The sequence below is a fragment of the Pelecanus crispus genome, chromosome 4 (assembly GCF_030463565.1).
Source record: "Pelecanus crispus isolate bPelCri1 chromosome 4, bPelCri1.pri, whole genome shotgun sequence".
Taxonomy (NCBI): Eukaryota; Metazoa; Chordata; class Aves; order Pelecaniformes; family Pelecanidae; genus Pelecanus; species Pelecanus crispus.
The window spans coordinates 38,357,229-38,372,734 of record NC_134646.1 but is presented as its reverse complement, the minus strand read 5'-3'; the positions used below and the strand labels follow the sequence as shown (position 1 = coordinate 38,372,734).

The window sequence follows — 15,506 nt, the reverse complement described above, 5'->3', positions numbered from 1 at the left end:
TATACTATTCCAAAAGACCATGTATCACTGAAAGGACAGAAATTTCCTTCTGTGAATACAGAAGCAGATGTCCTGATCAAGATAATATAAATAAGAAACCAATCAGTTTGCCAATTTAAAAGTTTCACTAGATTGTTGTAAAAAATTGTTGCTACACAGAAAATATGCAGCCATGCCGCAAAAAAAAAAAAAAAGGGGGGGGGGGGCATTTTTTGAGTAACATTCAGTGTTCCCAAAGCTACAAGAGATTAATTAAATTACTACAAATAATAATAGCAAACACTCTTGCAGAAAACATACTTATGCACTCATATCTGCTTCCTGGTTCTAAACTGCACCATGTCTTCAATATTCCATTTGAGCTCCAGGTTTACTTTCCTGCCCACAGATGCCAGATACAATGGTCTATGAAAACAATAAGCTGAATCCTGTTCTGAGTGGGTGAATCCAGTATTAAAAATGGATATATAGACTATTTTAAAGTAATTTATCTTAATCATTTATCACAATTAAAACAAAAAATAGCAAAACAAAGTTATACTTCATCAAGTCTTAACAATGTGTTGTACATTGGTTAACACAGGGTTAGCAGAACACTAACAGACACAGCACATACACCATGAACTCACTGACACTGTCATAACCCCTTCTTCCTTCCCAACAGAACGCCACAGAGCAGGAGATACTAAAAATTAAAACACTAGGGTTACTCAGTGCTGATTCAGGTCCCTTTCTTGCTCATGCTGGGCTGCTGCTGACAAAGCAAGCTATCGGAGTGGCAAGCAACAACCACGTAAACAGGTGGGGAAGAGTGAGAAAGGAGGTGAGCATTTCTTGATTTCTCAAGGATACTTTGTGTTGTCAGGAACAGTCCATACTCCACACAGCAGCTCAGACTACAGTATATAGGCCCACATAAGCCTGGGATATACAGTGAATTTCACAGCTGCAAAGGCAAACTTTCGCACCCAGTTTGACAGACCTATGTGAGAATTAGTCCAGCCACACCAGACATCTACACTGAACTCCAAATATTGTTCAGCTTACCCTGTCTTGGTATTCATACACATACTTGCTTCTCTTTAAATTTAGATGGTAGAATCTTCAAAGCAGGAACTGTTTTCCTTATGTGTTAATATACTGCCTAACATAACGTGGCTCTGGTTTTGAGCACTGTTATTTGCAATCCAAACAGCCATGTCTAATTTTGTATGGAAAGACATGGTAGGAAAGAGTGTTTAAGAGACTACGTTATTCCTACCTGCATCCCCAAAGGGCAGATGTTTTCCTTAGGATTCTATGACTTTGTATTTTAAATGGAAAAGCAAACCCCACTTCCCACTCCTTTTTCTCAAGCTACTGCTTTCTAGATGAAAACTCCTCTGGTTAGTTTCTTCTGAAGTGCTGGGAGGAACCAGGTGAAGGGGGAAGGCAATAGAGCGATTTCCTGTATTTCGGCCTCAACTCTCACACCCTATTTCAGGCATGCATGGGAAGCACATACAATGGAGATAATGCTCTATTTATTTTTAATGTAAGATCTGGGAGTTGAGGCTGGAAACACAGAAAATACTAAAAATACTCAATTTCATTTGGAAAATTTATTCAATGTACCGTAAGCAAGGCAAACGGAACAATAAGGAAGGAGAAACTGCTTATTCACTCTGTACAATGAGACAGAAAATTTTCTACATAACAATTTAATTAAAGAATGTATTACAACGCAAAATCATAAGGAGCTGGTACAAACAGAACACAGACAAGTTCAACATCTGGAACATCTGTTCTGTGTTTCAGAAGTTTGATTCTACAGTCTCAGTAACACACTTAATGTTGCAGGGTTTATGGTCCTAAAAGAAGAAAGACCACATTATAAAGCTGGTTCATCACGAAGCAACTCTTGCTGCTGTGCAGAATGAAATTGAAGTTCAGGCACTAAAAGGACCAGCTGCAGATGTAACTTGCCCAATTTCTAAGAACATTTAATTTCTACAGTAAGAAGTTCACTGTCTTGCTCCACATCACGTTCTTGTTTCCTATACATACAAATTGTCAGCTATTTTGAGTGGTGGCACTCCTAAGATCAAACTCACAGAGCTGAGTTTTGCCACATGTACCTTAAGAGTTTTCCAAGACTGCCATTGACAAAGTAGAATTAGATACTACTGTTTTGGAACAAACTGAACTGTCTAAATATTTAAAGTGCATGTAAGTGAGGACAAGATTTACAGTCTTTTTCCTTTAAAAAAGACTTTCATATTCTAGATTAGGAAAACAGACCATGGATATCACAGCTGTAGTGGCTACAGCCACCATTCATATTCTTACACATGAATTTAACAAGTCCCAAAATACAATGCAGGATTATATAGTTGAAGATTGTTTCACAAACAGTACTCACAGACAGTTTTAAAGTTGCACAGGCAACAATAATTCTGCCATTTCCTGACTCTGCAACCTTTATAATGTGGTCTTTTAGAGTTATATCTAATGCATTATGTCTGTACCATAAGAACTCGTATAAGATGGTATTTCTTCAGATGAACAACATCAGAACAGACTATAACAACATTTTTGTAAGATTTCGTATCAGTGCTTCTGGAAGACCCAATACTGCAGAGACCTTGTCAGTGTTAATTTCAAACACTAAACAGTAACACTGAATTCTTTGCAAGATGATGGGGTGAAATTCCCAAGATGATAGTGACCTCCTTTAAAGTTGTGGAAAAGATAACAATATGGAGAGATTAAAACAGGTCAGTAAAAGTTTAAGAACACTCCACTGAATACTTACACCATCTATACTCCTTCTAGCATGAGGTCCATATGTATCTTCAGACCCTAAAACCTGTATGTTAACTGCACTGTAATCTTCATACCCAAGCTGACTGAAAATAAGACGAGTCCTGCAACAAATGATTTTTTTTTATTAGTAAACTGCCTCAAAATTATTATCTGAATTAGCCCTGTGTGGTCCACAGGAGTTAGCTCTGTCATGTAAACTGGACTATGAATACTTTACACTAAACAAGTATATCTGAATACTACAAATCAAGTGATTACTGACAAGGAAGTTATGCCTCAATTTATCCCTGGGTTTCAAACTGAGACTTCTGTTTATTCAAATTATTTGAAAGATGACAGGCAAAGACAAATAAAGGGATTTCAGCTCTTACTTTTATCTTTAAAACAAAGACAGCTTGAATGTAGTTACAGTATATGCAGTCTTCCTGCTTTTCATACTGGTAATTCAGTTCTTAACTCTGTTTCTGCTGTAAGGCATTATGAACTACCAATAAATAATGAAACTACCTCATTACATCACAGGCACCAATGAAGAAAAATCAAACTGAAGAAAGAACTTTTATTCAAACCTTGAAACTTAAACCTTAAAACTTTATTTGGGATTACTTAACGTAAGACTCAAATGCCAAAAAATAGATAAAGTTTTTAAAGAGAATGTTTCTTCATTACTTGTGCCTTTCCAGTCTGGCATTGAAATCCCTGAAACTCTTTCTATGATATTTCCACCAAAAGCACGTTGTGTCAAGAGTGCCAAGTTTGTCTAATCACAATTAATAATGGGGGTGAACATTACCTTCTTTTTACACACCATGAAAACACACACTGCTTTAAGAGAGCCAGGAATTAATACTGGTTTTTTTGACAGATATTAAATTTGGATTAAATAGACTATTTGCAACAACTCTTTGAAAAAAAAAAAAAACAAAAAACCAGCCCAACTCAAGCACTAAAACTGAAAATGACAGCTATAATTTAAAAAAAAAAAAAAAAAAAAATCATTCAACCATTAAAAATAGTCCAATTTATTTAACATGTTGCAGATTGGAAAAATAAGTTAAATTCTGAAGCACCTAAAGTGGTTTCCCAATAATCTTGATCTGGCACCCTGCTAGCTGTGTAAAAGATTTTATCAGTTAAAACACTGGAATTATGTTAGGATGAGAAAAATATTTTGCATCAGTGGAACATCTTGAAGACACTGTTAATGTATGATCATTGTTGTAAATACTAGCATGGTACCTGAAAAAGGAAGCAGTGTACAGGACTTAAAACACGAAATGTAATTTTGTAATTTTGTTGTAAAGAGATGAAGGTGGTCCATGTACCACAAATGAGGCCATCTTTATTTTCATGACCACAGAAAGACAAGATACTTGATTTAAGGTACCTAAATTTGCAAACTGTCTCTGTAATAAATTATTTGAAGTTATTTATCAACAAACATTAGAGATAAGAGAGTTCAAAATACAGTCTGTGAGTAATTTTTAGCCCTTTCATGTGTCTTGGTAACAGAACAGAGAACCATCAAAAATAAAATGAAGCCAAAGACTACTGCAGAGACTTCTTCACACACATACTGCCAAATCTCTCCTGCTTTCAAAAATGAATAAACAAATAAAGGAGAAGCGTGCAAGAAAAGTGAAAGAAGTCATATTACAAGCTGCCAAAGCTGCTCAATGTGTTAGGCTGCCAGCTAACTTGACCTGTACAATTGAAGTACCTTAAATTTGTGCACCTTATTCTGTACTTGCTACCATTAGGCTACTGGGCAGAATGTAATCTGGAATGGACTGGAAGCTGGCTAGCTGGAAGATCATGCCCTTATGACATTCTCTTGCAACAGGAATTGGTGGAAAGCTGAAGTCAGAGCTTCCTAACAAGATGTAGTTACTAGCAGAGCATTCTCTGACAGTGATCAGAATAGCTTAACTCTTATTCAACATCTGGGTTGACATACACAAATCTTTTGAACATGCTGAATAAACGATTCCACACATTAAGCTGTTTAAGACTGTGTTTGAGATGGAGAATATATCAATGGGTGATACCGTATATTGTGATTTTTAAAGCACAGAACAAGCCACAGCTGGTCCAGGCATGCCTCACAGGCCAGGGGCCATTTATCAAACCAGTTAACCAGCCTTTGGCTATCTCCCATCACCCCTCTTCTGAGGATTACTCAGGACAGCACAGTAAGCAGGCTGAATTAATTTTCTAGTGGTCACAGAGGCAGCAGCACAAGCTGTTTCAATCAGACAAAAGATTCATGTAGTCTGGTCTAAAATAATGTCCAAGAGCAAACATGAAAGGGAAAATACAGCATTCTACTTCCAAAATAATCACCTAGCTTCCAAAAAGATTGCTTTTGGGGGACTTCCGAGTCCCTGAGTCTTTGTATTTAACAGCTCTGGAAGGGTTTTTTCTTTCATTGATTTTTCTCAGTAGCTCCTGGACATGTACACTTTTAGCATTCACATCACTCTGAAGAAAGGGATTCCATAGCTTAATTACACATCCCATATCAGCCTGCTCTCATCTGCTATGTCTCTTGAGGGCAGTCACACAGCTCCTTCTGCATCACAGTGCTGTACAGGGGCACACGAGCAGTAAGTCATTCTTAAGTCCACAGTAAACCCTGCATTTCTGACAGGTGTCCATCCTAGTGTACTTGCTGCATGGGTCTGTGATAGGATGGGGGGGGGGGAAGTTATATATAAAACATGGCATGAAGAGATAGATATCCTAACTAGAAAGAGTGGGGCTATCAGAGTAAATGGTCAGAGACTCTGTGAGGATATGGAATTGTATTTAAGAGGAATCCCTCCTTGCCCAAACATGCTGGCATGACAATATGACTAAAGGTTTATCAGTCTCTCTTATAATTGTAAAATTGTTCTAGCAAACAAAACCATTAGTCACATTTTACAAGATACTAAGATAATTTTGTTTAAAACACAAACTTGGTAGACTGCCTACATTTCATAGCACTAAGATTTTTTATAAAGAGAAGTTCTGTGAAAATCAGTGAAAACTAGTTTCATGTGGGTTTCTCTCTGGCACCTAATAAATTTTAATTTGAATCACAACCTTTCCCTCATTAATTTGGGTTTCTCCTCACTATCCAGCCATCTATTTTCAACAATATTTGAGACCCTTCTCGCTCTGTCAAATGTAGCTGAAGTGTAGTTACATGTTGAAAACAGGTTTCCTAAACAGGCTATTTAAGTCTCAAAACGTCCTCCCAATTGGAAGATTATAATCTTCTAGGGTTCTTACAAGGTTAATATGGTTGCCATAGTACGTCACAGTTCTATTTTCACAATCTCTGAAAAGAAAAAGCCAAAACCCCTTCCAAGACTCAAACACTAACCTTTGCAGAATACTTTCCGCTGTGCGTTTTCCTTTTTGTACTGCCTTTGGACCTCCCACTGGACAGACAGCAGTAGCTCTGAAGCCGTCAAGGTAAGTGGCATTTACCTAACAATAAGGGGATTATGAAATTACATGGGATTCAGTACTGATATGATATAAAAGCTGACAATCATTATCCATATGTTAAGCAGAAGCAGAATAGCAAGAAACCATCATCATCACCACCACAAAAATTTACTCTTTACCATTATTTAAAATTCAAAATTCTATTGGAGGGAGATTCAAACCTGCAAAACTGTGAAATTCTGAATCACTTCTCATTGTCGTCCTTAAATTCTCCTGTACTTATCTGTTTTGGTACATAGGACACATTCTGATGTTGAAAAGCTGAATAATCTATCACAGTGAAATAGATCAGACATAAGTTTCCCAGAAGTATTAAAGTAAATGTGGAAAAATATCACATACACGCACACACAAACGAACATGTTATACATTGCAAACATTTAACTAACAAGCATTTTCCTAGACTTCCAGTGCTACAGCTGCTTAACAGAGCCCTAATAAAGTGAAAGTAATGACCATAATGCACAGCCATAAATGTTAGAAAAGCTTTAATAGGTGTATCTAAACTAAGCATGATGCACATTTTCAACATTTGTTACCTAACAGAAAAAAACAGAAACTGAAGAACCTGGTAAGACATTCAGCATAACTCTCTACAACCAGAAATGTTCTTCCTACAGTAAATTTTCAAACACTTTACCCAGTCTACTTTTAAATGTGTCCCGTCCCCCGTCCCCCCCTCCCCCGCCAAAAAAAGGGTGTTTCAGTTATTTCTTTTGAGAAGCTATTTCACAGGTAACGTATTCCTCATTATTTTCCCTGAAATTTACCTTTTCTCACTTTCTCTTATCATTGTTTTACTAACTACACTTCACCTCTAATGCAGCAACTAAATATTTTTCCTCTATACTTACTGTAAAGTTACTGAAAGTAACACACCCTTAAAATATTCCTAGCTTGTTATTATGCCCATTCAGTCACCTCCTAGCCAAGCTGAATATACTAAGTTCCTTTCCTAAAACAGGTGTGCAAAGCATATGTCCATTTATCACTGACAGACAATTAAGACAGTTTCAAAAACCAGAAATATTTCACAGGAAGTCTAGCTTACATATTTTAGAATATCATTACACTGTTTAATAAACAAAACATAAGATACATTAACAAAATATTCCTAAACACACACATTTCAAATGTCCTACTTAAAACGTAATAATAAATAAATAAGAAATAAATTAAAACATTTTTATTTTACTGCTATGTAAAAAACAACTGTCATTCTGTTTTCTGTATTCCATTTCATGGTTCATCAACTGAAAATCTCAAGTCTCAGTTGCTTCCTTTACAGAAATATGGAAATACAAAGCCAAGAACAAAAACTGCAGAAGGACAAGGCTGCTGAACAGAGCAGTCGCTGAAAGTTGTTGAGAAGCAGCAAAACACACTCTGCTTCAAACCACACACTTGGACTGAGGAAGAAAAAGTATTTCCTGCTTTGTGCCTTCACTGCCTTCTATATTTGCCCATATCAAATTCCACTGTTTACTACAGGAATAATAAGAGCATTAGCGTAGCTATCGTTTGATTGATGGAATTTGATGCTTTGTACAAAAGTATATGCTTCATTCATTTTTAGGAATTATTTCTAAATTGACTTCTCTGTCAGTTATGCAATGACACTGTAAGCCTGATTTTTAAAACTGAACATATTTCAGAAAGGTGCTTATAATTTATGCTTTAAGACTTTTGTGGTGGTGTTTGAAACACAACAAAAATGTATTTTCAGATTAAAAAGACACAGTTATTCCCAGATGCAGAGAATGCAGACACAGATCACTGAGAAAGTACATAATGCTGGAACAACAAATTCAACTAGAACTCTTGAATTAATAATTAAAATTCTGAGGAAATGCAGAAAGCTGACAAGACAATATTGTACTGAAATTGCAGGCTGTCTATCATGAAAAAATATCAATGCTTCATTATATTAGGTGAAAGTTTAGGAAAATTCACGTTCAGATTACACTCCCACTGTACTTTCAAAATATCAAACCCCTTTTTCATAAATCCAATACCAACGTGATTACTAGAAAACTGACAGAGGTGAAAAACTAACTAAGGGCATGAGAAAAGTGACCCGTGGTATACTACTCAACTCTAAAATGCTTTGTCAGTATGCTTCAATTATGGAGCCTTTAGAGAGCTCTCTCTTCTGTTCTGACTTTACAACTCACCAAAACCAAGATCTGCTTTGGTGATATTATAATTTATCTTTGAAACACTGCGTCATCTAAAAACTGAACCTCTATCTTATATAAAACTGGTTTTAAAAGTGTCAGAAATATTTTAAAAATGCAGTAAAAAGTTTCAAAGAAAAATTATGCTCAGACATACATTATGTTATTTAAACAGAAATATCAGCACAATTCCCTGCTTAGGTTATGGCTGTGCTAAGCAGTTAATTTCTGATCTCAACCTTGCTTCTATAAAAGTCAGTTTTGCCACTAGTTTAAACAAGAAAAGGGTCCAGCCCTACCGGTACTTCACCAGAACTGTATTACCTTAGCATCCATTCCGGGAATGGAGATCACTAGAAGACTACAGTAACAAACACAAACTTCACAATTTTACTAGAAACGTGGGTTTCTTTCAACAGAATATTTCAGGAAACCTAGTCTCATTCTTAGTTGCTCTCTTCACAGATGTAGTTGCTCATTACTTGCCTTTTGAAAACTACTTGGCAGATAAATTTCACAATGAAATAGAACAAAATTAACACACCAGTACAAAAATCAACAAGTATGAGGGTGTTAGTGGGCTAAGATGTTTTATAAGTTGTTATTATTACTATAAAAGAATGATCCCAGCTTTCTCTGGAGGTTTGTAAATAAGCCTGTTATACAAATTAACATGGTTTTATGTATCAAATAGGGTTTGTCTATTTTTCTTTCCCCCCCTCTCTCTTTTACTCTCGGGGCAGGGAGGATGAGGATTTTAAAGTGGTAACAGCTTTTGGCAGAAAATAATTCATATTTTCTCCAAAATATAACATTTTGTAAATCAAAAATACCTTACACTCCACAGAAAGAAGTAATACCTTATAAAACGTTGAAGGAGGCGATCCTTTTGCTCCATGAACTTTCACTGCCCCACCATCAAAACCTATAGGGGTTAAAAATCAATATTTAAGCTTCTTCAATATAACTTCAAAAACATTATTTTGTGACACTTGTTAATCAAATCCGCTTAATTAAAAAGCAAATCACTGATAGCCATACTGTCACAGAAGAGAGAACCTTTCACAAAACAGTCCTCCCTGCCTTAGAAACACAAACAGCAAATTGGTGACTAAATTTATGACTTCAGTGAAGCCTTCAATAGAATGCTTGAAACATTTATTCATGTACTTAAAAAATACTTAACACAGAAAACAGCCTTAGGACTTCAGACCCAACAGTTATTTTCCACTTAACAGACAGTTATTGCACACGCACAGAGCATACAATTTACTGTAGTTGGCTGGAGTGGACTGCAGTCCTTCACTTGGTAAAGAAACAAAACAAGAAACACGAGAAACCTGTGAGAGCTTATTTGCTGATAGCTTAGTAATTGAAGGGATAACTTAACTTTAGCCTTCTTGTCAATAACAGAACAGAACAGTCTGAATGTATGTTCAGTATTAGGAATATTAATGCCAGAAAGAAACTGGAGAAAAATTGCTGTCATAGCATCAAGTTCAAGCTTGAACTGGAGCAAATCAATAGGTGCAACTCCTTGAAAATTAGCAGTGCAGGATCAGCACCTCATGTCAGACAGGCAGAATTATACTGTAGCTCACCTGTACCTACCCTGTGCTTGCAAATACTTAGGAAGCAGTTCAAAGCTTTACACAAATACTCTGAAGAGATCAAATCGGAACATATCTGAAAAAGTGAATGTGACTAGCAGAAATTTTACACATCAGTCACATAACGTCATCACTCTCTCTACAAGATTGACATAAGGTTAATTTAACTCTCTCAATACAGAATAATATCCCTCCAGTCAGGGTGACCATCTGGTAGAGTTTCATGTTCCAAATGAAGGAGTAATACAAAGAAAAACCCCGCAAAACAAAATGCATAGCATCCATTGACAAAAAGAAAACAGAAACACCTCTCAGTTCAAACACTGCAAGTAATCCTGCAGGACAATAAAACTGGCAATGTAAACAGCAAAAATAGATAGCTCGCCTGTTTTTACTGGTGTACGTGTCAAAGCACTTCAAACTAAAACTATTTACGAAGTCTGCCCATTTTCCATCTGTTATATTTCTAAGAGGGCTAACTGAAAGTTCATGTGAAAGTTCATTTTAAGTTCAAACATGTCATATCGGGTCATTTGCAAGCTAAAAGTTCATAGGAAGGTTAGGGTGGTGGTTTTTTTTTTTTTTTTTTTTTTTTTGAAAAGACTAGTGGCTAAGAGCAGCAAGCTGGCCTTATCAGACTGCCATTTGCTTATGTTGCATGAGCAGAAGGTTCAATGCACAATTATAGGGTACTTTTATTATTGAAGCAAATTATTGTTGATGCTACAGTGTTTTATCACAGTAAGTTTTTAATTTGAGATTTCAATTGTTCTAAGTTTTATAAAGACACTTGGCATACCATCACAGATAAGTTCCATTAGAATGAAAATGGATATATAATACGGATGCAATTAAAAAAAAAAAACACCTCTTCAAATGACTGTAGCTAAACATTTTTTTCAAGCTGTCTTATCCAATCTACAGATCTTCTAATCTGTTAAGCCTGGGGATTTTTGGTTTTTTTGCTTTTAAAGCGAAGTCCAGAACATACATTATATCCATCTTTAGTCTACTGGCTGTTGAGAATTTCAAGGATAGCAAGCAGGCTTTTTCAAACAGAGGTTCTGTCCTGGTTTCGGCTGGGATAGAGTTAATTTTCTCCCTAGTAGCTGGCATAGTGCTGTGTTTTGGATTTAGTAGGAGAAGAATGTTGATAACACACTGATGGTTTAGTTGTTGCTCAGTACTGCTTATGCTAGTCAAGGACTTTTCAGCTTCCCATGCTCTGCCAGGTGCACAAGAAACTGGGAGGGGGCACAGCCAGAATAGTTGATCCAAACTGACCAAAGGGCTATTCCATACCATATGACGTCATGCTCAGTATATAAACTGGGGGGAGTTGGCTGGGGGGCAGCGATCGCTGCTCGGGAACTGTCTGGGTATCGGTCGGCGGGTGGTGAGCAATTGCATTGTGCATCACTTGCTTTGTATATTATTATTTTCATTATTATATTGTTATTATTAGCATTACTATTTTACTTTATTTCAATTATTAAACTGTTCTTATCTCAACCCAGGAGTTTTTCTCACTCTTACTCCTCCGATTCTCTCCCCCACCCCATCGGGGTAGGGGGAGTGAGCGAGCGGCTGCGTGGTGCTTAGTTGCTGGCTGGGGCTAAACCACGACAGGTTCTCTAGTGGAATTCCTGTACCTAAGCACACTTCTACCACTTAAGATGATCCAATCAAATGTCTAAGAAAAACACCATTACCAAGTAGTGCTTTGAAAGACACAGCTTTCCATTGTTACTAACATTTCAAATGCCATATGAGAAAACATGTACAAAACATACATTTTCTTGAGCAAAGAAACTGAGCTGCAGTTTTAAAAAAAAAAACAAAATAAAACAAACCCAAAACAGATATCATAGTGGAGCTGTCTCAATGTTGCTTACACAAAATACACAGTTTAAAGACTTGGTAGGTGCAAGGCATGCATTAAAAAGCAAAGATCAAAGATTCAAATTAGTCAGCGAGCAAGATAAATAAAAGATTATGGTTAAAATTTCTTAATGAATTTCTAGCAAAAGTCCTTGAAAAAAATCAGTTTTAATACAGTATCACACTCTTAGGAACTGATTTAACACGAAATACGCGGAGAAAACATGGAAATTAAAGTAGCTGCTTTAGTTTGACAACCCAGTTCATTGACACGGATCAGTTAACATGTAAGAGGACTAACCTGGAATTTCAGTGATGGAAACTTCAGAAAAGTCACATGTGACATCTGGTAAAAGATAGCGCTGAGGATTGCCCAATTCATATACCAACTGTTCAGCTACAGTGCCAAAAGAGATTAGTCCCCCTGTGTCTGGTGGTTTGGAAAGAATAAAGTCTCCTTCAGAGGAACATTCTACAATGGGAAAGCCGATGTTGTGCCTAGAATATGAAAAACATTGAAAAAACCTATAAATACAAATGGAAAGCAAAAAGAAAAATGAGTAACAACACACCAGAATTTTATGGTAATGACTAATTAAAACTGATCAAGAGTTAGAACATATCTGGTTGTTTCTGCAGAAACATATACAAGAAAAAGCACTGAACATGTTGCTCAACCAAAATAATAAGAGGATGCATTTTATTGCCTGGCAAAGGAGTGCAGATATAACAACAAACAACAACAGTAAACAGATAGAAGCGGGGAAGGGAATGGAGAAGGACACCAACAGAAATGGTTAAAGTAAAAAGAAGCCAAAAGAATCAGAGGACTCTGATTAAAGAGGTAAATTCAGAAGAAAACCGATGATTGCTAATTCTAGCCTACTTTGGCTACAGCAGCACACACAGCATGAAGATGAAGACATGTAAATACACTGTGCACTCTGGATTTGTAAAAAGGCAGTCAAAGCAGGAAGAACAGACCATGCTGGAAGCCTCAGAGATGAAGGGAAGTAGGAAACAGGAATAATCACACCTATTAAGTACAATTTCACATGTTAATAATAAATTATACACAGAAAATTTATTATCAGAAAACAGAGATCTATGAAAGATCTTCAGCCCAGAACAATAATGAAAGACAGAATGAACAGAAAATTATGCGGCATAGCAAAAAGAAAAGCAGTAAAGCAGAAAATTATAGACCTGTTTGTAAATGAAAATATTCCTCCTCCTCACATTCTCACAAGAGTAATATACAGAAAGGGATCACACAACTTATACTAAGAGGCACACGCTGGTCACTATAGTAGCAGGGCACAGTTTTCAGGGTTATATGGATGAGATCTAGATATCTGTTTTCCCAGCTAAAAGGCTTTTATTTACAGACAACTGGAGCAAAAGTAATGACTTAAATTAAAAGTACCTGAAAATTAAAATAATGACTTAATATTCTTCTAAAAAGGCTACCTGGCTCACCCCTCTCTCACAGGAAGTCAGAAATTTGTGCAAGTGTCCGAGACACACAAAAATAGAGGAATTAAGGAGCTACAGCCCCTTGCAAAAGCAAAACTGCTCTAACAAGGTCCTAATAATGAAAGGTGGTGAACATCACCATTCTCATTAAAGTCGGTGACCTTCAGGTCCTTTGTACATACTTAAAATCAGTCCATCCCTGAAATTAATTATTTTCGGTTGCTAGTAGGAACAACGTGCTGAACATACAACCAAATTGGTTATCAGCAAAAGGTTAGATGAACATAGTTTGTGTAACATAAATCCCCAAAGTTTTGAAGGAAATAAGCAAAGAAACCAGTGAACTCTTAAGTGACATTTGTGAAAGTTCATGGGAGTTTGAACAGATTCCTTATCATCAGGATGCTTCAAACATAACCCCATTATTTAAAAAAAGGATTAAGAGACAAGCTCTGTTACCAGAGATCAGCAACTTTAATACTGATAGTGTACAAAACTTGGAAAGTATGGTAGCTGGAGGACACCTAGAAAAGCCCATGTTGAAGCAGGGAAGATTATACTTCATTAGACTAGTCTTTGAAACTATTTAAACCACTAGACAGATAGAGGGAACCAAAAACACCCCACTGTGGTGAATACAAATAATTGAATGGAATCAAAGATCACAGAATCACAGAATCGTTTAGGTTGGAAAAGACCTTTAAGATCAGATGGATTGGGTTTTTGTTTGGTTTTGTTTGGGGTTTTGGGTTTTTTGTTTTTTTTTTTAAACACAAGTTATTCTAGATTTTTTTTTTCCTTGAGGGGAAGAGGAAGGAGAAAAGATGGTGTCAAGAAGTAGGTAACATTCAACATTTTAAACTGTGGCATAGAAAAAACCAACACACAAAAGCCATCTCAATTCTTGGTCTCAAACACTAATGTAGGGTAACAGACTAATACATGTAATTATCTCAATTTTACAGATAAGGAGACACATACAGGAACCATCATGATTTGCCCAGTGTCACACAGCAGGACCAGTGACTGAACAAGGCTAGAATTAAGGAGCTTTTATGCTCTTGGTGCCATGCTCGTGTGCTTTGACCCTACCATCTATCTGTCTTGTCTTAAGGCAACAGCACCAGGAGCCTTGCTAGTAGGCTCAACACAGCTTATTTGAATCACTTACCCAAAAGTGAAACGACTTCCATCAAGACAGATTACTCAGTGCAGTCTATCCCACTGCAGCGACAACTGGTATCCTTGCTGCAGCCCACTTTGATCTAAGCCATCAGCACATGCAACTCTTACGACACATTCCTGCACCTACTCCCCAGTGATCTTTGTTTTGAAGGAAAAAGAGCTAAACTGCAGTCAACTTTCTACTCTGAACCACCGAGTCTACTAACATTGATTAAACTTCAGTTTGCCCAAGCTCCACTCTGAAAAGACCCAAACCATTAAAAAAAAAACCCCTACAATATAGTGAGGCAAAGAGAGAACTTTCACCTCCTAAAATGGTTAAAATCTGGCAAATGCTTAAGTCATTAAAAGCAGACCAATCATGGAAGACAGGAGATAAACGGTATCAGTATAAACAATATTATTACTCAGGTCCCTTAGTATGCAAAAGGAAGGACAGACTCTGATTTTCCTGTTATCTTAGGGCCAAAGTCAGAGGATCTTTATGGTGGAATTTTTTATGCTGCCAGGGTAGCTGGAAGGAGACCATGTAGGTACCAATGTACTTTCTGTAACAGCTTCTAAATAGTCTCTAAGGTTGAGACGTATTTGCTTATAAAAAAGACACTCAGCTCTTACCACTTGCAGCAAAGCTTTGACCCAAAGCTTGTTAAAAAAAAAAGTTTTGAAGAGAAGACATTCTAAGACACAAAACCAAACCCAAAACCAAAACCAAATAACCAAATACCACATCCCCCCACCCCGAAAAAAAACAACCAAAGGGGAAAACCAAAGTCCTCCTAGGAAAGGCATGCTGACACAGGATGCTAGCATGTCCTAGCATGACAAGAATTTTTAGCTATATTTAAACCATTCTGAAATCTACAACCCAGAA

The 15,506-nt window shown here is 36.7% G+C and overlaps 1 protein-coding gene across 1 annotated transcript in view; it reads right to left on the bottom strand.

The window, feature by feature from the left end:
- Positions 1–15,506, bottom strand: part of LOC104034360 (uncharacterized) — a 62,601-nt gene that overhangs the window by 31,737 nt on the left and 15,358 nt on the right. The window contains exons 9-12 of the mRNA XM_075709486.1: positions 12,273–12,469; positions 9,341–9,405; positions 6,176–6,282; positions 2,795–2,906 (exon numbers count right to left, since the gene is read on the bottom strand). Coding sequence (XP_075565601.1) covers positions 2,795–2,906; positions 6,176–6,282; positions 9,341–9,405; positions 12,273–12,469 — 481 coding nt within the window. The remainder of the gene's footprint in view (positions 1–2,794; positions 2,907–6,175; positions 6,283–9,340; positions 9,406–12,272; positions 12,470–15,506) is intronic.